We start from the raw sequence: 22,971 nt of genomic DNA, 5'->3' as shown, positions 1-22,971 counted from the left end.
CCCCATTCCTCATCCTCCTGCACTGCTGGGGAGAGGAGGGAGAACATGGAACGAAGGGTGGGGGGAAGGTGTTTTTAAGACTGTTTTATTTCTCACTCTTTGGCTCTTATCCTCTTAGTAATAAATTTACATACTATCCCCACTTTGAGTCTGTTTTGCCCATGAAAGTAATCAGTCACTGACCTCTCCCAGCTCTTATCTCAACTCATGAATCCTTAGCTGTTTTTTTTTCTCTCTCCTCTGTCCAGTTGCAGAGGGAGAGAGTGGCTTTAATGGGTACCTGGTATCCAGCCAGGGTCAACCCACTACACTCAGCTGTGGGGCAAGAGAGGTAGGAGCAGCACCAGCTTGGAGAGCACTCCCATTTATCAATGCCTTCAATGGGCAGAGAAGTCTCTCTCCTGTTAAAACACATGCACTCACCTGCCCTTTGCAAATTCCAATGCCAACACCTCTGGGTGCTGGCAAACACTGCGCCAGAGCTTGGGAAAGTTTGGGGAACAGGCTGTGCCAGTTAGCTCTCTGTGCAGCTGCTCCACAGCACCACACAGCCAGTGTGGCTGCAAGGAGCAGGCCAGCTCTGCTGCCCAGAGCAACCACAGCTTTAAATGGAGGTGCCACCACCCCACAGGTTCTGTCAGGCTGCAACCCAACTGCTGAGCAGCCCTGTCCAGGAAATAGCTTGGCAGCTTTTTAATTCAAAGCCAGGGGAGTTTCTCCAGTCTGGGTCAGCACTGGGCTGTGCACCAGTGGTGCTGCTGCCACAGGAGCAGGCACAGCACAGGCAGCCCTGGCTGAGGCTGGTGTTGCCATTGGTACTTCCCTGAACTCTGGGTACTTCTGCTCTGCTCAAAGGAACTGGCAGGGCACAGACATTACAGACCCCACATACCTTGTGGCTCCTCAGTCCACTGCAAATCAAGACCACAGAGCCGGGCTTTCAAGCAAAGCTGTAGAATGTGGCACATAGTACCTGCAACGTATCCCAAGGGCAGTGGGGTGTTTGGATACCCCAACAGATGTAGTTAGGACACCAAATCTAAACACATTTTGAATTTAGTCTAATGGAAACTAGTGGCTCTTAATAACGCCTCAGACAAACCAAACCACAGCACCTGATGCTTGTGTCAGCGTAACAGCCTACAGCTTAACTACAGGAAACCCCTGGATAGTTTTACTGTCCTTCAAAACCGTCTTTCTAAACCAAAGATCAGCTTGGGTGGCACTGCCAAAACAGGTAGGTACAAGGGGAGTAACACACAGAGCCAACTGTCTTTTTTTTTTATAAAAGTATTTTTAATAAACTGATGGATTTAAGTTTAAGATGCTAGACAAATTGTTGCCATGTACAGGTAACAAAAGTCAAAATTCTTCGAATTTTATACAAATACTATGTAGTACAGTAAACTTGAATACAAGTTTACAAAAAATGCATCAGTGAATATTCAGCTTGTAAGCAACTTCCAACAGTGAAAATTATCATCTATCAATAGTGATCAGAATTGCATTGTCAGTTTTAGAAGTAATGCAACTATGCTTTTTTTACCAAGCCACTCTGGAGTTATTGGTGCACACTAACAGTACATTGGATTTTTTTGGCTTGCTGAACAGAAAATGGCATTTAAATAAAATGACTGAGTTAAACAATGTAATAAGTATCAAAAGTACTATCTCACAGGAAACTAAACAAGAATGAGAAAGTAAACAGAGCAGAACCCTGAAGTGGTGATTTTTCTACCCGTTTTGATGGAAAAGATTCCGCAGGTGTCCAGCTTTCTCACAGCATTTTGGAGTGTTCTAGTCCTAGCACAGTGTGGTCATTAGTAGACTAAAGTAATCCCTGCTTGGCAGTAATGCTGGTGAAAGGTAACTTGCTCTATTGCTAACAAATCAGAGTAACCACTGGCAGGGTGACTTTTTGGAGGCATCCAGCAGAAGCTGAGCTGACAGCACATGACTGGAGTTACAGTACCGCTCGCTTCCACACAATACCCAACAGCCTTCAGGGTTCAGGTGTCAGTTTCCTCACAGGATTTACAAATGGATGGTTTTGAAACAAACACAAAACTCCTTATGGAGCATGAGACAGTATTTTCGCCTGTACAGCTACCAATAAAATGAATGTTTTTGTTACAAACTTTCCAGTCTGCTTTATAAAAAATAGTCTTAGTTTTACTTCTAAATAAAAACTGTGCTGTGATCTGTCACGTTCTTGCATTGTACATGCTGTAATTGTGTGTGTTAATGAAAGTGTAGAGATTTGTGACCTAGCACTCTGGATGTATCAGAAGCCTAAAAAGCTGATTTTGGTACATAAAAGGTAGCAATGAAAATTCATTCTATTTATTTTTCCTAAAGCCTAGGAAAAGCTACAGTACATTGCTAGATCAGTGGCCTCAACCCTGAGCTGAAATAAAGGACCTGCCTTGGCCAAGAGACTTAGTCACATTACTACCACAGCTGCACAGCAGAGACAAAATAACCTGTCTGCAGCCTGTTGTCTTAGCTGTGTGTAGTGCAAGATTCAGTTCTGTAATGCTTGAGAGTTGACTGGAGACCACCATATTCATTTTCACTACAGGGGAAAAAAAGGAAAGGAGAACTCAAATTCAGAGATCCAAGTGAAAAGCACTCAACAGGGAGGGTAAGTATGTCCAGCTTCTGGAGATCAGAGAACGAAGTCAGTGGCAGACTCATCAGTCTTACGCATTTTCCCATGTGGTAGAAGAGATTATTAAAATACGTACCAAAATACAGTTAAGGAGACTCCTACTATTACCTCACTCTTTCCACAAAGAGTCTCATGTGATTCCCCGGCCCCCCCAGAACTGAGCGTTTCTCTCTCTGTACCTACATGGCATCACAGAAGATAAGTGAAAACAAAGTCTGTCTGACAAAGGATTCAACTCAGCTGCCAGCAGAGAAACTTGTTTCTAACACGAGTCACAGTAAGCCATCATAAGAATTCTTATTAGGATACAGCCTATTGCACCTTCCTGTAGGGTTCAATGGCACCGACTTCCCATGGCTAGGAGCATTTGTAACATGAAGCATTCCTGCCTCCCTAGAGGACTTTTTTTTCCTTTTAAACAGCAGAAACTGTAGAGTCAGTGTTTCACTTAGTGGAAAAACTAAACCCAGCAACAGACTGAAAATAAAGCTTGTAAGAATCATTTATATTTCTAGTAATGCACACTTCTTTGTGAGCTGATCAGTTTAGGGATGGTATGTTTTTTGTTTAAGGCAGCAACTCTTAGAAAATACACAAGCTCACCTCCCTCATGTTTGTGCTACTGTAGCCTTATGCGCACAATAGAACCTCACTAATTTACACTAATGATTGGAAGAACCATTCATTCTCTTGGTAAGTGAACAAGAATAAGGCATTCCATTATATATTCTGATCACTAATTATAATTTAGCTCTAATTATAATCTACCAGCAAACATACTTCTGTGTTTTAGAAAATAATATCTCTTACCTTCAGATATAATTATGTGTGCAGATTAGTGGGTTCTGCTGTGTAAACACGCAGGTGCATAAGCAGTTTTCAGGTTTTTCTTCATTACATCTGACAAAAAAAGTTAATGCCACAGATAGAGACAGTGGGAAAATAAATTAGGATTTCTCTATCGTTTGTGCAGATATGCACAACTGGGCAGCACTTCATAGCTCAAAAAAAAAAAAAATAAAAAGGACATGAATGTTTACAAACTCAAATGAAGCAAAATCAGCAGCAGGAAGCAAGGCCATTCCCCAAACACAAATGGCTTGTTTTACACGATTCCAAACTATATGAAACAAACAAAAAAGGAATACAAGTACTAACTTGTAGATACAAGTTTGAAATCAAGTAAAGCAAATAGTGAAAAATTTTTCATGCTTCTAACAGATGATTTTCACACGTCTAAATCCTGATTGAAGTAAACTGTAAATAAAGATGGGAGATCAGATGTAAACTACATGGCTGAGTTAGAAAAGAAGGATCGATGTGCATTGTAATGAAATAGAAATTTCCCTTCATATGTGCAAAAATCCACAGTTTCATTAATGTAGAGGTCATACTTCTAGGAACAGATCTTAGACGGAACCAGTCTCCCTACATCCTGGAAACTACCTGCTTACATCAGCCACGTTAAGTGCACAATACCCTGTTCACATATATAGTATTCAGCAGTTTCTGGCATTTCTCAATTTAACGTTCACCTGCCTTAAATCTTGAAAACAAAGGGGAGAGTTCATCCAGGGCATCACACCACTGTTTTGAGTTACACCAACAGTTAAATCAAACTCAAATTCTTTCTTCTTCCATGGTGGCAGGAGTCCTTACAGGACTTGTAAACAGCAGTACACAATACTGTAAACAAATAATTTAAGTTTCACTTTATACAAGATGTTAAGTTAATCCAGGTCTACCAAACATCAGGTGAAAATGAAAAGGGTGGCTTCACACAAAATCCTTCCCTTTTCTCCCAGCAATTCTTCTCACTACATAAATAATCCTGAGCTGAAACATGGGTTGCTGAGAGCTTTTTTTTTTTTTTTGCATATAAAAACAATGTTCTAGAGTCAGCTCTCATGTTCTGTCAGGAAGTCAGTTGCTGGAGAGATTAAACTGAAGTATTTCAAACCATTTGTTACTTTGGAGGAGGACTTATAATTTGGTGTGGCGTCCAGTTCTAGACCCAGATGCTGAGCTTGCCAAGGAAGCTGATGCTGCTGCATCCTCAGCTTCCTCCAGCTCATCATGTAGCTCCTGGCTAACACTAGACTGGAGAGCTGCAGGAGTTAGCCACTCCTTCGGCAGGCAGCTCTGGAGAAAGGGTATACAAGAGCTGAAGTAGGCAAGGCGATTCACCCATCGTGGAATCTCTTTTCCACAGAGAATCTATGGGGGAAGGAAAAAGAAAGGATTAATTTGTTTTCTGGAGTCAGCAGTAACAAAACTGCAGTGTGGTAAATAAAAAACAAAACCTGCAGTAGCCTTACAGTTTACTTATCACAAATGCCACTCAAGAAGCACCCAAGTTAGCTGCACTAAGACAAGTTTTCTCCATCAGACCTATTTTCCACTGTGAAATTTGGACACATGGTTCTGTGCTTTTCTTAGAAGTCCTGGAAAGCCTAACCACCTCACTCTTCTTGCATAACTTCTACAAAAGGGACAGGAATTAGTTAAGGTATGTATTCCATTCACTGCTAATTCCTCAGAAACAGAAACTGCAGGAGAAACTTCACTATTACAAAAAAGCATCCTGAAATCAAATGACCAAAAATACCGTAGCTGTGTGGAGTTACACATACAGCTGAGGCTATTTAGTGGGATGGCCTCTGACGACTTTCATGAGATGTCACTATCTTACAAAACAAGCACACACACTTAGGTTCACTGGAACAAGAGAGGATATACACTGCATAGCTGGTTTCAACTCCTCAGAAATATATAATGCAGCATTAAATACTTACTTGTACTGCACATCAGTCATTAAATAATTCTGTTGTCACTATTTAAGGAGTGAGCCATTTTACTTAACTGCCTCCACATTCACTTCTGGTATTACTTACTCCAGTGCAAATTTGGAGAATGGGAGCATTACTCTGCTGTAACTGAGCAGCATTTACCTTGTAATTATACCCACTTCTATAGTCAATTTGAACACTAAATAGAACACTAAATAGGACAAACACTAAAACAGAGACAATATGACCATGCAGCTGAAGAGTATAGCAAAACCCTGTCCATATAGGCCAGATTTCACACCAACTGCAGCTTTGTTAGTGTCTCACCCTACTTACTTGTCACTGCACACGAATCATCATCTCAATAAAATTTTCCAGTACCACTGGAAGATCAGTCTACACAAAACACAGGCTATACGGTAAGAGTGCATTAACTATTTGGGGAAAAAAAAATTAAAATCTGTGAAAGCTCACTACAGAAAAAAATAGCCATTCTTGTTTGGGAGTGTTTCAGTGAAATATCATAAATTCTGGCAAGCACAGATTGCCAACTATCAATAAAAATCAAATTTCCATTCACCTCTTTGTCCTAGGATACTTGTTCCTGACCCCTTCCCTTGTGTTGATACACGTGTGAATGATCAGGCATTCAATCATATTGGCAAACTGATCACGTTGCAAAGGGAAAAAAGAAAAGCCCATTTGACTCCTCAGTCAGATACTTCACATGACTCAAGTATCCACATGACCAGGACACAGATGCTGGCAGAGCAACACCTTGACAAAAGCCTCTCAAGCAGAAGATTAACACTGTCTTTGTAACTTCTGTGAATGTGTTATTCTTTAACAGTAGTTCATAACTTTAACAATTATTTTCAGTGTGATGTTTCTGTGGGGAAATACTGACCAAAATACTATCCTCAGTAGCAATCTCTGAAGCAACTGAAATGATTTTGAAATCCTGTTAGTTCATTTACTAGGTCTCTCATTTAGGAATGCACCCCTGCTTGAATACAAGCTATGTATGAGAACAATATTTAGCATTTTTGACAGCAAAATCTTGTATTTTGGACATAAGCACAAATACGATCTGAAAAATGGTGACATTTGCCCAAGGTATCAGAGATAAGAAGTTGGAAATTAGACCAAACATTCCAAAGGAAGATGATACTCTGTAGCCACCTGGGAAGCACCTTTCTAGATCTTCATGTTTGTTTACCTCAGATAAAGCTGAAGAAAAGTGATTGCAGTTTTTGTGCATTAGATGATAAGCATTTCCTTTGAATTCTTTTCCAAGCTCTTCTACTATTTTTTCTATGTCATCTTCCATAAAGTCAGTACTGCCTAGAACCACAGCCTCTCTAGAAGAGAAACAGAGAGTAAGTGATCAGGCTCCCATGATACAGGTGGATTACTGTTCATACACTGCTCAAAAGTCACCCCATTGTGGGTGGTGAGATCTTTCGGTGCTCCTAGAACAACATCAATTCTTTCTATTCGATTTTACGGCACCACTTTCATCTTTATCATGAGAGATTATGTTTCCTTGCCTATTATCCACCTTGAAAAAGTTACTGCAGTGTATATGCTGCATGCATAATAAAAGTTAGCCACAAGTCCACAAAATTTGTATGCATTTAAGAAATTTAATGGTATGCTAAAAAAAAAATGTTCTTTGCTGTAGACACTTCACTATCTCATTACCTCTGTCCATCTTTCATTTTTAAGTAAAAACATGAATTTCTCAGAAAGTCAGAAATCCTTGTACAATTCCTCTATCCTCAAAAATAAATCCAACAAATTGTCTTTTTCATATGCCTTCTCAGAAAACAAGAAAACAGGTATCTTTCTTACTTAAATTTAAATGTTTCTCCTAGCTCAGAAGCATTTCCCGGTGAAATTTCAAATATTCCAGAAAAAGGGTATGGATGACCACCGTAGGCAAATTCTAAAAGAGAAAGTTCAGATTTAACAAAACCAGCATATGATGACAGCAAAGAACAGCAGGACTCACTGACCAAAGACAACTTCACGTGGATCTAAAGCTAGGAACCAGACATCTTATTATTACAAATGAAAGGAGCTGGAAATGAATAGTTTTGTTAGGTTACCAGTCAGCCTGAGTAAAAACTGACAGGAAATTTCCTACAGTGTATGGATTTAATTTGAATAACTTTACAGTAAGTATATAATTTTCATTGTATAAGTGAGGATTTACAAGTTAAATTGTAAATCCTATCAATGTTCTTTATACATGCTTGTCTTTAAAGGTCCACTTTGATATGTCTAAATTGGGGATTCAAAGTACAGTATCCTCAAAGGTCTGATGGCACTTCTATTCAGTGTGCACTACATAGCTCTAGGTGTGGCAGCAAGTAGTGGCATAAGAGGTTCTTAAATGTCTTGATTTGCAAAGGTTCAACTGTCACAAGTTTTTTTACTATAACAAGAAAGTAAACCAGTGCACGCACCTGAAGCCTGCACATAGCATCTGCTGGCACAAGCACCCACAGTACATGACAATATCATGGTATGCTGTAGCTTCCATCTGTGTCTGTCAGATAACACAGCATGCCGTGCCCAGACTGCAATAAAAGGCTTTAAGCATGACTTCACGCTTCCTTTCCTCAAAACTCGTAACACATCATGCAAGTCTAGCACTCAGTTTTGGGGATAATCTTTTTTACAACACGTTAATGAATAAAAAGTTTGATGTACTTTGAAAAATGCAAGTCATTGTTCTAGCAGGGGCATGACCTGCTATATGAGAAAGCTGTTATAATCCCAACAGGAAGGCAGGCACATGTATTTGGCACAGCTCAAAAACTGGGTTTCAGGCACAGCACTATTAAGAGTCAGGTCTTTCTGGTTCAGATTAAAACAAATCTAAAAAACAGTTTTTACAATAATCATAGTATTGTCAATTTGTTGCTCTGGTAACACTTGCAAACCCAGTTACAATGTGACCATTATAGTAGCTGAAACATAGTTTAGGATAACTTTGAGCAGTGTGGTCTCTGGAGTGCATGCCATGCCTTTTGCTGCTTCCCCTCACCTCCCAAAAAAAGAACTGAAGTAGATTTTTCTTCTTTAAATGGACTACTTTCAGCAACACCATCACCTCCAAGCATCATTATACTGCTGTGCAGAAACACCTCAGACCTGAGCCTGTGCTACAGCTTCCTCAGAAACACCTTCTGGCACCAGTGCAGATTCTAAGTGCCCTGAACAGATCAAGAAGCTGCAGTCCCACAGTACAACCTATTTAGCAACATTGAAATGTATTTTTGTATTATCGCTAGGGTATCTTTTATGAACAGCATGAACGAGATGTCTTTTAAAGAAACAGTCTCCTTAAAGCAGACCAACCAACCAATAAGGAATAGACTTTTTCCTGAGCATCATGCACTCTTGGGTGCCTCTCGTTTCTGTACCTAAAAATTAACTCCTTGCACTAAGTGCTGGCAGAATACGATTCAACCATGCTTACATAAAGTGTACATTTGTTTTTGCAACAAGTGTTTTCAAACGTAAAGTAAAGATTTCTATGCCTGGCTGAATAAATTGCACACTTTTTCATAGCTGCATAGCTTTATACAAAAGAATGCATGATGGCTACCAGATTATTCCTATCCAAGATTTTTTCCAGAGGCAGAATAGATGAGAAAAGAGATAAACGGGTTTCAGAAGCCAGACTTCCCTCACTACCTGAAAAATGGTTTTAAATAACAGAATTCCCGAAACAAAGAGTAAGTTGTGCTTTTTTTGTACATACCTCGGCCATACACCTCTATACCTGAATGAAAAACTCCAATTCCAAGGGAAGAAGTATATTCATTCATCCAATACTAAAAGGAAAGAAGAAAACAAGAACAACTCTAGTTAGTTTGCAATACAGATTTGTCTTCTCATAGCAGACTGACATGTATTTGTCCCCTACATGAAAAGCAATAAACCCTACCACAAAATGAAACTGCACAACTCATTTTATGAGAACAGAACATATCATTAAAATTTCCCAACTGTACACAGTGAATTAATTCCATTAGGTCCTATGCCAGTGTTTTCGTGCTGTCAATGTCTGTCAAGCAAGGAGTCTGTACCCGGAAGAAATCCAGATCGACTTTCTATTTGTCAACAAGTTGTAGGCTGTAAAGTTTTCCATTAGGTGGAACACATTCTAGACTCAATTACAGTAATCTTGAAGGAGCACATTTTTTAAAAAATAACATCACAATGTAAGGCTGTAATATACACACGCTGACTGTCACTTACAGCAACGATCACACTTGCTTATGAGCAGATGAGCACGAGACATACTCAGAGATCTGTAAGATGGACTGAAATGACCTTATTTTATTTTGTCTTTGAATACCTAAACAGTGGTCACCATACAAGAGACAAAGCTCTCTCCAGGCTGCTGATGCATGGGTCTCCCGTATCAGGTTTAAGTCTTTTGCATAGGTCTAACACCTGTTTCCAATATATCACTTGTATTATCGCCCACAGAAAATAGATGCATTTCAAAAGGAATCCAGGAACTGATAATTTGTTAAAAAAGGGAAAAAATAGGAAAGAAGAGAAATTTCCCTTAGTGCTTTGTCTTCTCTTTTTACAAAAGCTGCACCAGCAACCAGTGTCTATCAGAAGCTACTACCCTCAAGTCCTTAAAGATGCAAGGAATTCTGGAAAATGAAAATCTCAAAATTGCTCTTTCCTTGTCTACATCACCACCCTCAAAATATCAGTCTCCAAGCACTAAAAATTTTCAAGTGACACATAATTAAAAGAAGGTCAAACAAAGCCTTTAAAAAAAAAAAAAGCCTCAGTTGTGCCCTTAAAACTGAAGTTGACTAGAAAGAAAAACCTCTGGAAAATACAACAAAAGTATTATTTTGTCAATTACTCCAGGGACAGGATTTTTTTTCCTCAGAGAGCATCGCTGTGAACTTTTACAGAGCAGACTTCAAAACATCAACTGGCAGGCAGATATGGGATGAGGTGTTACCACCGGTAAATTAATACTGGTTTTGCAAACAGAAAAATGAAGCTATCTTCTCTGCACAACCTGTTGACACAATCAGTGTTTTCTGATGCGAAGTCACTATTAAAACAGTATAATAATGGCCAGTCTTCGCGAGCGAAGATTTGGGAAAGGTCATTAACCCTTCGAGCCTGCACAGTGGATTTTTTAGGTGAGACACAGCGTGCGCTGAACTGAGCCCACCCTTTAATCCTGGGGTTCATCTGCCGGGGCCGAGCAAGCTTGGACAGTGGCAGTGAGGTCCCCAGGACGTAGGTTTGTTTAGAGTGACCTTCTCTTAGATGGATTGCCTTACAGGGCTGACGAGCTCCATCTGCCCGGGGGGCTGGGAATCGAACCCGGGTCGCAGCGGTGAGAGTCCTGCACCCTAACCACTAGACCACCAGAGGCCCCATTAAAACAGTACAACTGATGAAAAAGATGTAAAAGGTTGCAGATGTCACATTTTTTTAGGAAGTGCTAGCTGGAGTTACTGCGTAATTTACAGTGCCATCGCAAACATTATGGCGTATAACATGCATTTCTGAAAGCTTGTTGTCTTCCAATAAAAATGATACACTAAACCTTGGATTGACAAGCTATTCATGAAAATTAAGAAAAGTTCAATGGCAAAAAGAGAATGTCAAGCCAATAGTTACAAATAGACAGGCCAGTTTGTGAGAAATTTTGTCAACGTGAATTAACAGAAGACAGGTTTTGTGCCGTGTATTTATTTAAAGCTCATTGTGATCTGTGGATAAATTTTGCTTAAGACTAAACTTTACCCTTTGCTTTAATCTCTGCCTTTGTCAATGCATTGCTATGTTAGCTAGTGGGGTATGGATGACTACACTAAATCATCACCTTAGTCTATTTAAAGGGCTTAGCAGTTCTTTCCTTCCACTCCCCAGGAAAGAGCAAAGAGCTAGTCTCGTATGAACAAGCTACATCCAGAAATATATGGAGTTGATTTACTCTGCATAGAAAGACACAGAACAGAGAGAAAACAAAGAGGAGAAGAAAGGAGAATGATGCTAAGACTACTCATCCAGCTTCATGGGTTTGTGACCATAAAACAATGGATTCTGGTCATGAGGTGAAATCAAAATCCCCTGGAAAACAGAAAAGCTACTGCAACATAAACCTGTTTCAGTTCTGAAGCCATTCCTATCCCACAGTTTACCAGCTGACCATTCCAAAATAGTCTTAGGTTTATATTTATAGTTAGAACCGTAGGCACAGTCAGCATACAGTTTGTCAGCACTGGAAGAAAGTATGTTTGCCTAATGAGGTGCATCCAACTGAACCTAATCTAGAACTGAGCTAGACAGGGTCCTGGTACTTTAGGTCTTTCCCTCTCCTGGACACTTTTCGCCAGAAAACTCAGAATTTGGCCTTTGAATTCCAAACAACCTACACATCACGTACCTATTGGATCTGCTAATGACAAGCAAGGTTATGGCTGCTCTCTGAAAATGGAACAAAAGTTAGACAAGATACCCCACAAGCAGCAGAAGAATAAAGTCTAGTTGGTTACTAGACAGAAAAAATGAGGAAAAAATTATTCATGCTTCTGCCCGCCCACAACCCATGAAACCTGACACAAAGTATAGGGAGAGGACAGAAAAGTGAGTCACCAACCCTTCTCTTCGATCTGCACAGAAGCAGATGAACAGGAAGGAAAGCTGCTCCAACAAGGTATTCAGCACGTGCTATTCAAGTACACACTCCCCCTTACTGGTGCCAACTCAATACATAGGGCTCGCTAGACTACAAAAACTGAGCACTGGTGGCAGATGAAACAAAAGTTAGCAGAGCTTTGGAAGAAGAGCCTGAAGTAAGCTGGCACTTTGCTTCGTGTTTCCAGTAAGAACAGAGTAGGTTAATTGAAGATAAAAGAATTTCAATGAGGCAGAATTACTTTCCCCTTAGGAACAGTAATTATATCTAATTATTACTTAATCTGGATGAGCTATTGGAAGGTTGGTCACATTTTCTCATTGAACACAATGCCTCACTGAAGAAATGCAGGGCAAATGCAACAAAGTGTGCTGAATTTGGCTACAGCTGAAAAGATTATACATAACTCACAAAATAAAGACTGTAAATCAAATTACATCTATATAAATCACTGGTTCGGTAACATGCCATAAATTTTGTAATCCCAAACTCATCCCAAACGCTATATCCTTGCTTCCATTACACAAACTGTATTCCCTTTGGTCTTGATATGAATTTTGCCATAGTAGAATGCTTCAATTCCATATCCTCAATATTTTGCAATATGTCAGTCTTGTAAAACAGGATTTCAGGTTTAATGCGACTATCATAGTGAAAATATTAGAGAAGTGTTTTTCTATGCACACAATAAAGTCACGTCACTGCAATGAAAGCAAAACACTAATCCCGGTGCTTAAAAAATATCTACAGTACTTTCTTCAGAGCTTTCACTTATGTTAATACTTTAGCTTCTTATCACCTTATTTGATAAGGGGAAAAAATAGGATACTTCTTTGGGCACAAAAAACCTAGACTCCTAAAAACAGAAGTTAATTAAAATGAAACTATAAAGTACTCCAGTTCTCAAAACACAATATATCAAAGTCTTCACCCTAATCTTTTAATGATCATAAAAGATTTTCAAAGGTATGAACTGCACGATGTAAATGCGGCTTTAAGCTTTTCTCCCTCCATAAAATCACCAGTACTTGAAAGTCCACTTTCTTGTACAATACACTCAACTCTCTTCCCTTTGTTTTTATCAAAGATTTTTGTTTTTTCAAATGATAAGGACATTGGAAGGGTATATGCTCCAAAACCAACCGACTCAGTGATGTAAGGAGATCCAGCAGCAGCAAGGTCACCTAGTATTCCCTGCATACCTAAGCAGCTGCTTGGGAAATGAAGCTACAGTTAGTATTCAGGTTAAAATAAAGCTGTTCATACGGCTTTACAATTATTACAGTAGTGTTGATTCTGTCAACCAGGTGAGTAACAGTGGTCTCTTGTTCCAAAAGAGAAACAAAAAAAACCAATCCCAAACCTAAACTACAGAAAACCCCCAAATCCACTTCCAATCCTGACACAGAATGTCAAGAGCAAATAGCAAACCTGTCTTAAGTACACAGTTGGAAGGATTTGATGAACAAGCAGAACTTCCAAATAGCCTTTAGAGAAGATACTTCCCTTCTTCCACCCACTCTCAGTGCCCCCAAATAACGGAGTACCATTGATTTCAGCAGGCTGTGTACATGCAGTAACGACTGCTATGCACATGAACGTGAGGCTTTGGTTTAAATTCCTGCTTCAAACAAGTTTAAAATGGACTGAGACATCATTTAAAAAAAGAGTTTGAGGCAGGATGTACACTGACGGTATCTTTCAGACGTCACAGGAACCTGGGTTTTTCTTACCTGTTTAAAGGAAATCTGTTTCTCTAATGGTCAAGTAATGTAGACATTGCTATAAAACAACAAATAGGACTGAAGCAGGAAATAGAAACACTTTCCTTTATGGCCTCAGCTTATACTATGTATAATTTGTGGTGATGTACAGCTTTAACCAATATTAAAACTGTGGACTAATGCAAAAAAAGTCACCCCCTACATGCAATCAAACATCTGCAAATAAATGTACTTGGTTGCTTTTTGGAGAATAAGTTCCTTCCACAGTTACATAGCTTTAGAGGCTGTGTAACTTCTCAATGGAGGCAGAGCTTCAGCAATCGCAATCGGAGAACGATCAGTCCCCAACACATCCTAAGGAAAAGTATGACACTAGTTTTCATGAGCACACCTTTCCCGTTGCTTTTTTACGTCCCTTCCCTTTGTGTCAACTGCCAGCCTTCCTACGTTGGCTGGAGTAAAACTGATCACAGCAATTCAACTCTAGAGGAAAAAGAAAGCAGGATATGGGTTGCAGCAAAGAAATCTAAGGAGTAAGAGATGAAGGAGAACCATGTGAATGAAAGAGCAGACTATTACAAGAAAAAAAGAAACAGCATGCTGAAGTCACACCCCACCAATGCTACCATTATAGTGAGAATGGAGTTTCTCACAGAGGCCATGACCCTACTTTCCAGGCAGGCATTTATACAGGAGACAATCCATTCTGTAAAGTTTTCACAGCCTGCCTGTGAACTGGGCCCAGTTGACGCTTTGCACAGCTAAGCAAGTCTTTGCAGGAACACTAGGTCTCCATCTTGGTGAGTCAGAAGTGCGTCAAGCCTTGACTTTAAAGACACTCTCTTACGTAAGAGTCCTGAAACTGAAGTCCTACTTCTTTCTCTGCACAAATATTTATAGTTAATATATGTAAAACCATCTCTTTTCATGGTAAAAGAGATTCTACAATGTGTATTTTTGCACTGTAATCAAGAGAAGTCATATATATGCATGTGACAGAGCATCCTTCCCTCCTCAAGTCTAGTGTAAGGCACACAGTGACTTCTTCCTAATATCAGCACCACGTATGAGCTCAACCAGGTGAGCAAAGACCTCTTTCTCCCCCGCCTCCTCAGAAAAATCACAGTGAGCAGACTGATCCTGTCTCCAGTTTCCCCTTATTCTCTACAAAGAAGGCAAACCAAAGTCGAAGTAACAGGTTATATTCACTGGATACAGAACTCAAACACAGGAGTGGACAAAAAAAAAAAAAGCCCAAAAAACTCCTTTGAGAGGGATGTTGATTTTTATGAAAAGTATTGGGGTGAAATAATGATGACGAGGATCAGGCTAGTTCCTATAATATCATAAATAGATTTGATTTCAGGCCAGATAGCTGCCTATTGATTGCTATCAAACATTTTAGCATTTGAACATGACTGCTCTCAAGCTAATAAGCTGTATTTTCTTACTTCCAGCAGTCACTGACTCTACACTATATACCTTCACCCTTTCAAAACACCAAAGGTTCACTTTAAAATGGTGGTAGGAAAGCCTATCCAAAACAAGCTAAGTAACACAAACACTGTCACCTGAAGCTAGTTGTTGATCTTACTGTCCCTCTATCAGTAGACTCAAAACTTGGTCAGAGAACTAATGCCACTCGTTCTAATTTCCAGCAGCTGAAACGCATTAAGGGATAATATTTTCTTAATATTATTTATCCGCACCTCCTGTTCCATGCAGGTACTTACACCTCATTTGTTACCATGGCATTTGAGCAGCTTCCAGCTGAACATTAGACAATACAAGAGTTGCTGTAGATGTCACAGAAAGATTACCCAGGAGGGAGGGAAGGTGAGCTCATAGGGCTGCAAATCAAGCTGGAACGACTCCTTTATTTCTACCAAATCGCAGCCATACCAAAACCGTCCAAAAATTCTGATCCAGAAAAAAGTCACCTTACTGACACTGCACTAAAAAGCTCTTATCCCTACAGAGACAGTGGTTATCCCCAACTACTATCCTGCTGGAAAATTAGACACTTTTATGGTTTTCGTGAGTAGAAAGGCAGGGCCTCCCCGCTGCTGAGCTTTGGGGCAATAGCAGGGGGAGCGGCACAGCTCGGGGACGCTCATGGCAGGGGCAGGGGAAGTTTTCCCTGCGACAGGGAGCGGATCCACCTGCCACTGGAAGACCCATCCCGGTAAACTTTGGTCGCAGGTCACGAAAGATCTGTAGAAATCGACAGACCTCCCAAATCACCGCCCGCGGCCCCCCTTCCCGGATTCGTTATTTCTCCCGCTCCGCCGCCCACAGAGCCCGCTCCCGCGGGGACCGGCAGGGGAAGGGCAGGAAAAGTTTCCCGGCCGCCCCTGCCCCCCCGCAGGACAGGACAAGACAGAATAGGACAGGACAGGGCTCTCCCCGCCGCCGCCCCCCTCCCGGGATGCGGCCGGGACCCCCGCCCGCCCCGTCGCCCCCGGGCCGTGCCGAGCCCTGGCTCACCATGTCGTAGACGTTCAGGATCACCAGCTGGTTCGCCATCGCCGGCGGCCCGCGGGCGCCCCCCGCCCGCTCGGAGCTCCCGCTGCGGCGGGGGCGGCGCTCAGGCCGGCGGCGGGGCCGTGCGGACCCCCGGGGGCCGCTTCCTTCTCGTCCTGCCTGTTGCTGCGGGGCGGGGGCGGGCGGCGGGCACCATGGAGCCGCCGCCGCGGAGGGACCGGGCCGCGCCCCCGGGAGACGCGCTCAGCCCGCGGCCGGCGGCGGGGGCCGGGGGGCAGCGGGCGCGGGCCCCACCCCGGTGGCGATGGCGGTGCCGGCGGCGGGAGGGGAGGAGGGAAGGAAGGGAGGGAAGGAGAGGCGCGGGCGGCAGGTCGCGCCCTGCCTGGCGCTGGCGGCGGCGCCGGGGCCGCGGGACGGCCGGACAGCCCCGCCAATGGGCGCAAGATGGAGCCGCTCCAGCCCGCCCCCAGCGCCCGCGCGGAGCGGGACGGCGGCGACTACAGCTCCCGGCGCGCAGCGCGGGAATGCGGTCCCGGCGTGCCCGGCGCCGCCACGGCCCGCCCCGCGCCCCGGGAGCCCAGCCCGGGTTGTGGAAATCCCCGTTTGTCCCGTCCCGTCTCCGTCCTGGGAGGTGTTCGGGGTGGCAGCAGAGTCCCAGCAGGAACGCAATCCCCCCTGCATCGCAGCCGAGCCCGCCCCGGCACCGCCTCACGGCCGCGGGACTGTGCCCGGCCTCCCCGTCCCGCGCCGCAAATGCCACACGCGCGGTTAAGGCTTGTAGTTCTAGCGGCAGGATTACTCCGTTCCCAGTCCCTGTTGTGGCCGCGTGCGGAGCGTCCCCCGGCACCGCCATTTTACGTTTGAGTTCAGGGAAGAACGGGAATTTTAACTGGCTCGGCAGCAGGAACGTTTGAACTGTGTGGACGGGCGGATAATCCGCATGTTGGTGCTCGTGAATGCGTGGCCGCTCCTAAGGCTGCAGACACTTTCGAGAGTAACCTTGCCTTACAACCTGGTGGTAAGGCAACCTCAACCTATAACCTTTTCAAGCAACGGCAAAACAAAAATCCATTTGGTAAAAGCAGGAGAAAAGATGCCGTCTCTCTCCCAGCAGATACAGTTTTATAAAGGCTACTACTGCCGCTTTGTAGCACTTTAAAAAAGGTGCTGTTCACAGCAGGCTGTGGTTGTGCCCTTGAGATGAAGGTGCTGCAGGAAGGAGGATGTGCCACCCCAGGGGGTATCCTGACTTTCACTATCATTTCTGGCTGCAGACTTTTAGATGTTTAGCCCCTCTTTCTTAGCTAAGATTTCGCTTAGCTGCTGAGCTCCATTTTGTGTGCAGAACAGCTTATCCTTCGGGTACTACAGCATAGCTGATGTAGGCAGTTAGAAAAAGCAGTTCCTGCTTTGGGGAGTGATCTTTGGTTAGACGAAATTAATACTGTTGCAAAAACTTCCCACAGGTTTGGCTACTGATTGTCAGAATATGTAATTCAGACACCTGAGAGACTGGTGTGTGAAACTGAGGTTCACCTTAGCCCTGTGAGGACTTGGCAGTAATGCCTTACTTTGCTGGTAAAACCGTAAACATGTGGACAGGTCTATAACTCCTTTGGGTCATGTTCTTTGTTCCTTTGGCTGAAAGCTAGGAAACAAACTGGTAGTTATTAAACCAAAAAGTTTTGTGGGAAAAAGCTACTTTCGTGTCAGGGAACACTGAGGATAATATGATTGTATCTTAAATCTGAGAAGTCAGGGACTCCATTTTCAACTAACAGTATTCATTAGCTGCAAGACAAAAATACAGTGTTGGAATGACTTGTAGTGAGTCACTTGGTCTTCTTTCTCTCCTGATTTCTGTCTACAAGAGGCACTGTGAAGCAGAAGGAGAGGAATACATAACTTCTAGCCAGGAGAGAGAAAATTCATGTTCTATGAAAGGTGAAGAATAAACCCCCAAAGTGTCATTTATTTGACTTAAAAATTGAATATTTGCATTTAAATACTAGACTTAATACATAGCGGAGTAACACAATATTACAGCTCTGACTTCCTCGGTGATGCAGTTTATCTTTTCATGCAGTTATCTGCAAAAACCAGGAAAATCCTTCTTTTGAGCAAAAAGACTGTGATTAGCTATGTGTCAGAAGTAATGTTAAGCGTGAGTGAATACTGCAGAAAGTTATGCTGTACGTGGTTTGTGTTTTAGCAGTTTGCACATATCTGAGTAGTTTGGAGAGTGAGGAAGTATGGTATGGCAATACTCCAAGATGCTCACAAACATCAGTGGCAGTTTGGTAAAGGGGCAGAGATCAGTCATGGGCACTGTCACCGCAAAAGTATAATGTGGCGAACCCAGGGACTTCTGCATTGTAAAACTGAATGACAAGCTGCCTGAGCCCTTAATGGGAACACAGAAAATCTTCTCCTCAGAGAACACCACAAACCAAAATCATTGTCTACCAATCTGTGCTACATTTACTTTATGCCATGACATTTTCCTATCCTTCTATGGGAGAAATATGCTCAAAGAGCAGTCAGGTTTCTTTTCTTTACGGAAAATGTCATTGTCTGTTTAGTTTTCAAAGGTGTAGAAATAGTCGTGATTAGAGGAGCACCAATTTTCAGCCATAAAAGAGAAGTTAGAGAAGCCTAAGGCACCCCACACAGATGTTGCTCTGCAGCTCCTGTATGCCTCTTGCACTTGGCATAGGTGCAGCTAAGGTGGAACAAAGATGCGCAAATGCTACAGAAGGAACTGGAGGGCTCTCATCTATGCAACAGCCCATGGGACCATCCTCTCTTAAGGGAAGACCGACTTAATGTTCAGTAGGAACAGACTGTTTCCACTGAAGGTGAAATTTCAAAGTTGATTTCTGATTTTTTTCCCTGATTTCTGTCTTGGTACAAACTGTACAGAAATAGATGGAATATGAATCATGAAAAATAAATCGGTAACAAATTATTTGAAATGCTCATGTATTCTTTGTGCCAGATTTCCACAGCTTTTATAATATTTTAAGAAAATTTTCATAAACTTGTGAATATAAAATACAGTAATTATGACAACCCCAGACATTTATTTACTTATGGAGCTTTATTAAACTTATTTTAGGACAAACAGAGCAACTGCCATTAACAGTCTAAATAATTCGGTCCTGCTCAGATTAAGATCTGTCTGCTGTTCATCTCAGCCCTGAAACTACAGGGAGTTTAGGAAACAGCACAGATTTCCTAATGCTAATGAAATTCAGATATGGTTGAAATTTTGAACGAGTTCAAGACTCTTTCACATGGAAGAAAAGCATCCTTTAGTGCCTTGATTTTTTTTTTTTCCACACTGGTTGAGGTGACCACCTTTATACAGAGGTGAATGAGCAAACCAAATCACCATAAGCTCAAATCTCTAGTTTAGGAAAGTTGTGAGCAGCAAGTGTAACTCCTACTGTAGAACAGGCTGTTCTGACAGAGGGAAGCTCTTAACCCAACTCTGAATGAATGTCAGAGCAGTGAAGTTTTGTGACTCAGGTACTGAAGACTGCCCTTCTGTCAGTCAGCATCCTGAGGCGATAGTGCTCCAACTTTTACTCTGGGCGCAGCAGTTTCAAGTATCAATTTTTCACAGGAATCAGATGTTTGCTATATCTTTCCTTGAATACTCCAAAACCCTATTGAAGGTGTCTATCAGATCATCTTTTCTTGGAGAGACATCTCTGGTGAAGCCAATGACTGAGCGAGCAAAATAGAAAATGTAGCAGAAATTAATAGTGACAATCCATCATCATTATTATCAATAATATTATTTTGATTAATGGTTGAGTAGAGCCCCATTTAACTTTTATCTTCCTGTCCCTAACCACATGGTTCAAACACTACTCAAATCCAGTAATGGTGTATTTATTTTCATTGACTGTGTTTCTGGCACAGATGTATATGCATTTTACAGGCCCTGTATTGGGTACTTGTTATGGCCTATTCCCTTCTGAAAACTAGCTGTGGCTCTCTTAATCTAGTATAATCTGAAAGGGGTGATAAAAATACACTAACTAGTTCCAAAGTTATGAGGAGGTATCTCCAGGTTGTCAGCTGCTGCCTCCAATTTTGTATTATTCATGACTTTGCTGAGGGTGCATTTCATCCCACTGATGGAGATGTGAAACTTATCAGACCACCTCTGCCAGCTGAAGTGATCAAAATGTGGTCAACCAGTTTTCCACCAATCTTGTGGACCAGTTATTCACTCTATACCAAATGCTTTGCTAAGGTAAATGACGTCTGTGTTACGCCCTTGTCCAAGTCAGTCATCCTCTTGCTGAAAGTGAGCAGGTTTGTCAAGCATGATTTGTTCCTGGTAAAATGGTGCTGACTGTTTACAATCACTTTCTCCTTCTTTCTGTGACTGGAAATGCCTTCCAGGATGATTTGATCAGTAATGCTCCTAAGAACTGAGGTTAGGCTGATTGGCCCATAGTTCTCCCTTGTCTTCCTTCTCTCTTTCTTCAGATGGCTGAGATGTTTGCCTTTTTCCCCTGATTGTCACTACTATTCAAAGACAACAAAGAGTGGCCTTGCAATGACAGCTATCAGATCTTTCAGCATTCATAAAGGTATCCAGTCTGATCCTGTGAACTGTGCATGTCCAGCTTATCTAAGGAGTCCCTATTTAGATCCATTGATACTATGTGTAGTAACTCTCACACTAAATTTACTAATGTGAATGAAGACCTGGAAAGACTGCAAACAGCATTTGTCAATAGAGACTGATGGAAGGAGGAAGGCAGTAACTACTCCAGCCTTCTCTTTATCCTTAGTCAGTAGATCTCCAGCCTGACCTAGCAGTGGGCTCACCTTTTCCATTTTCTTCTTTATGCTATTGATGCACCTACAAAAGCACTTTTTGTTATTCCTTCATATTCCTTGCTCGTTTAAATTCTAGCCAAGCTTAGATTTTCCCAGTTCTGTCCCTGCATGTCCTTGGTAGCTTGCCCTGCTTCCATCTACTGTACATTTTGGTTTTGCATTTGAGCTCAATCATTATCTCGTGTAGGGTACGTTGCTGGACCTGATTTTGAGTCATGCAGATCTCTTTATAGCTACAGTATATTAAAGTGCACTTCTATTTTTAAACATCTCACAGTCGATCAAGAAAAAAGGTCAAAGGCTCAGGCTGTCTTTCCATTTGGACAGAGAATTCTCTTGCCTATGCCAGGGGTAGTAACACAAGACTTCTGTGGGTCAGCTCTAGTCAGGCTAGGGAAGCTGCAGTGGCCATGTGGCAGAAACTCTCTCAACAAAGAGCACTGGAAGATTGGTTAAGCGGTTTCCTTCTCATGCTTCTCCTTACTGAATCAGTATGGAAATGGTACTCAGGTAGTCTTTTGTGAGCCTTCAAGCTGACTTCTGTTTAAAAAGGACTAAGAAGAAAATGGCATCAGTACTTGACCTCCTCTCATGGCACTGTCAGTATGCATTTCTATGGTATCTAGAGGTTATTCTCAGCAGAAATATTTATCAAGTCCTTTTTGAAAATTTTCTTGCCAATACCCTCAGCCTGGCTGCCTGCACCGTGCAATGGTTGGGCTGGTGGTTCTGCCATACTCTGCCTGGATGCTTCTTGCCCTTTGTATGTAGTGCCTCGGCTGCTGCTGTATGTGCAAGGATAAGCTTGTCTCTCAAGCCATCACCAGGCTACCTTGTTAGGATCGATCCTCTGTGTCACATAAGATGCATCAGTAGGTAAAACTGAGTGTCCAGTAAGCCTGATAGCTTCATCTTGCAAGCCTTGTCATAATGGACATTTATTGTGGCCTTTGGAACTGGCTGGTTTTGTCTGAGAGTTTTCTTCCATATGATCCTGTGCTGTCTGAAGGATTTTTTAATAGAACAGCAGCTCAAAACCGTACGGTAAGATCTCTCAAGTTTCACGAACAATTTTGTAGGACATGGCTGTGGTAATGTTCAGAACCGCTCCACTGAACTCTGAACTTCACAGGGATAGACTCAGATTGGTCTTTTGTACAGTTACCAGGTGACTCAAGCAGCCAAAAAGACATTCTGTTGAGTAAATGGCACCTGTTGAATTCTCCTTTAACAGTCAACTAAAGTGGAGCAACTTGGGAAAAGACTTTATGGGGTTTTCTGAAGCTGGAATAATGAACAAAAGGACTTTCCTTAATAACAGTTGTGTTCTACTTGGGAATTCCAGGTATTTTCAATATGAAAGTTGCAAAATAATCTTTCTTTGATGTGCTGAAAAAGTTGTCATTCCATTTTAGTCACCTCCACTTGAGAAAAATCAAAGCTATCATACCATTAAATTTCTAGTAAAATGGAATTTGAGAAAAAAAATTATCTTCCTGTAACAACTGCTGACCCTGAAAACCATAATTTTCTTATTAGAATCATACTGATACAAATGCAAGTTTACAATATCTGAAGAATACATAACTCTAGTTTGCGAACTCTCTTCATGGTATCTGTTCATCTAAAAGTAATAATTTTCAGTCTTAACACACCAATGAAATGAGTGTTATTCTGCTGCTGTCATTTATAAAAAGGTAGCTTCAGTGATCTCCTACCTGAAATTTCTATTACTTT

At 41.9% G+C, this 22,971-nt stretch overlaps 1 protein-coding gene across 3 annotated transcripts; it reads right to left on the bottom strand.

Moving 5' to 3' along the window:
- Positions 1 to 1,276: 1,276 nt before the first annotated feature.
- DESI2 (desumoylating isopeptidase 2) lies at positions 1,277 to 16,528 on the bottom strand. Of its 3 annotated transcripts, none has more exons than XM_017806643.1 (5): positions 16,375 to 16,528; positions 9,236 to 9,308; positions 7,315 to 7,408; positions 6,680 to 6,821; positions 1,277 to 4,888 (listed from the first exon to the last, which is right to left on the bottom strand). In XM_017806643.1, exons 1-5 carry the CDS (start codon positions 16,411 to 16,413, stop codon positions 4,655 to 4,657), a joined length of 582 nt encoding a protein of 193 aa, XP_017662132.1. In that variant the 5' UTR covers positions 16,414 to 16,528; the 3' UTR covers positions 1,277 to 4,654. The 3 variants fall into 3 exon arrangements, with proteins under 3 accessions (XP_017662132.1, XP_017662133.1, XP_017662134.1); XM_017806644.1 differs by lacking the exon at positions 16,375 to 16,528 and adding an exon at positions 15,597 to 15,660; XM_017806645.1 differs by lacking the exon at positions 16,375 to 16,528 and adding an exon at positions 15,621 to 15,643.
- Between the last annotated feature and the right edge of the window lie 6,443 nt (positions 16,529 to 22,971).

This window comes from Lepidothrix coronata, unplaced genomic scaffold (assembly GCF_001604755.1).
Source record: "Lepidothrix coronata isolate B3197 unplaced genomic scaffold, Lepidothrix_coronata-1.0 Scaffold16, whole genome shotgun sequence".
NCBI classification, from domain to species: Eukaryota; Metazoa; Chordata; class Aves; order Passeriformes; family Pipridae; genus Lepidothrix; species Lepidothrix coronata.
The sequence above is the reverse complement of the archived record's forward strand: the minus strand, read 5'-3'. Positions and strand labels throughout refer to the sequence as shown.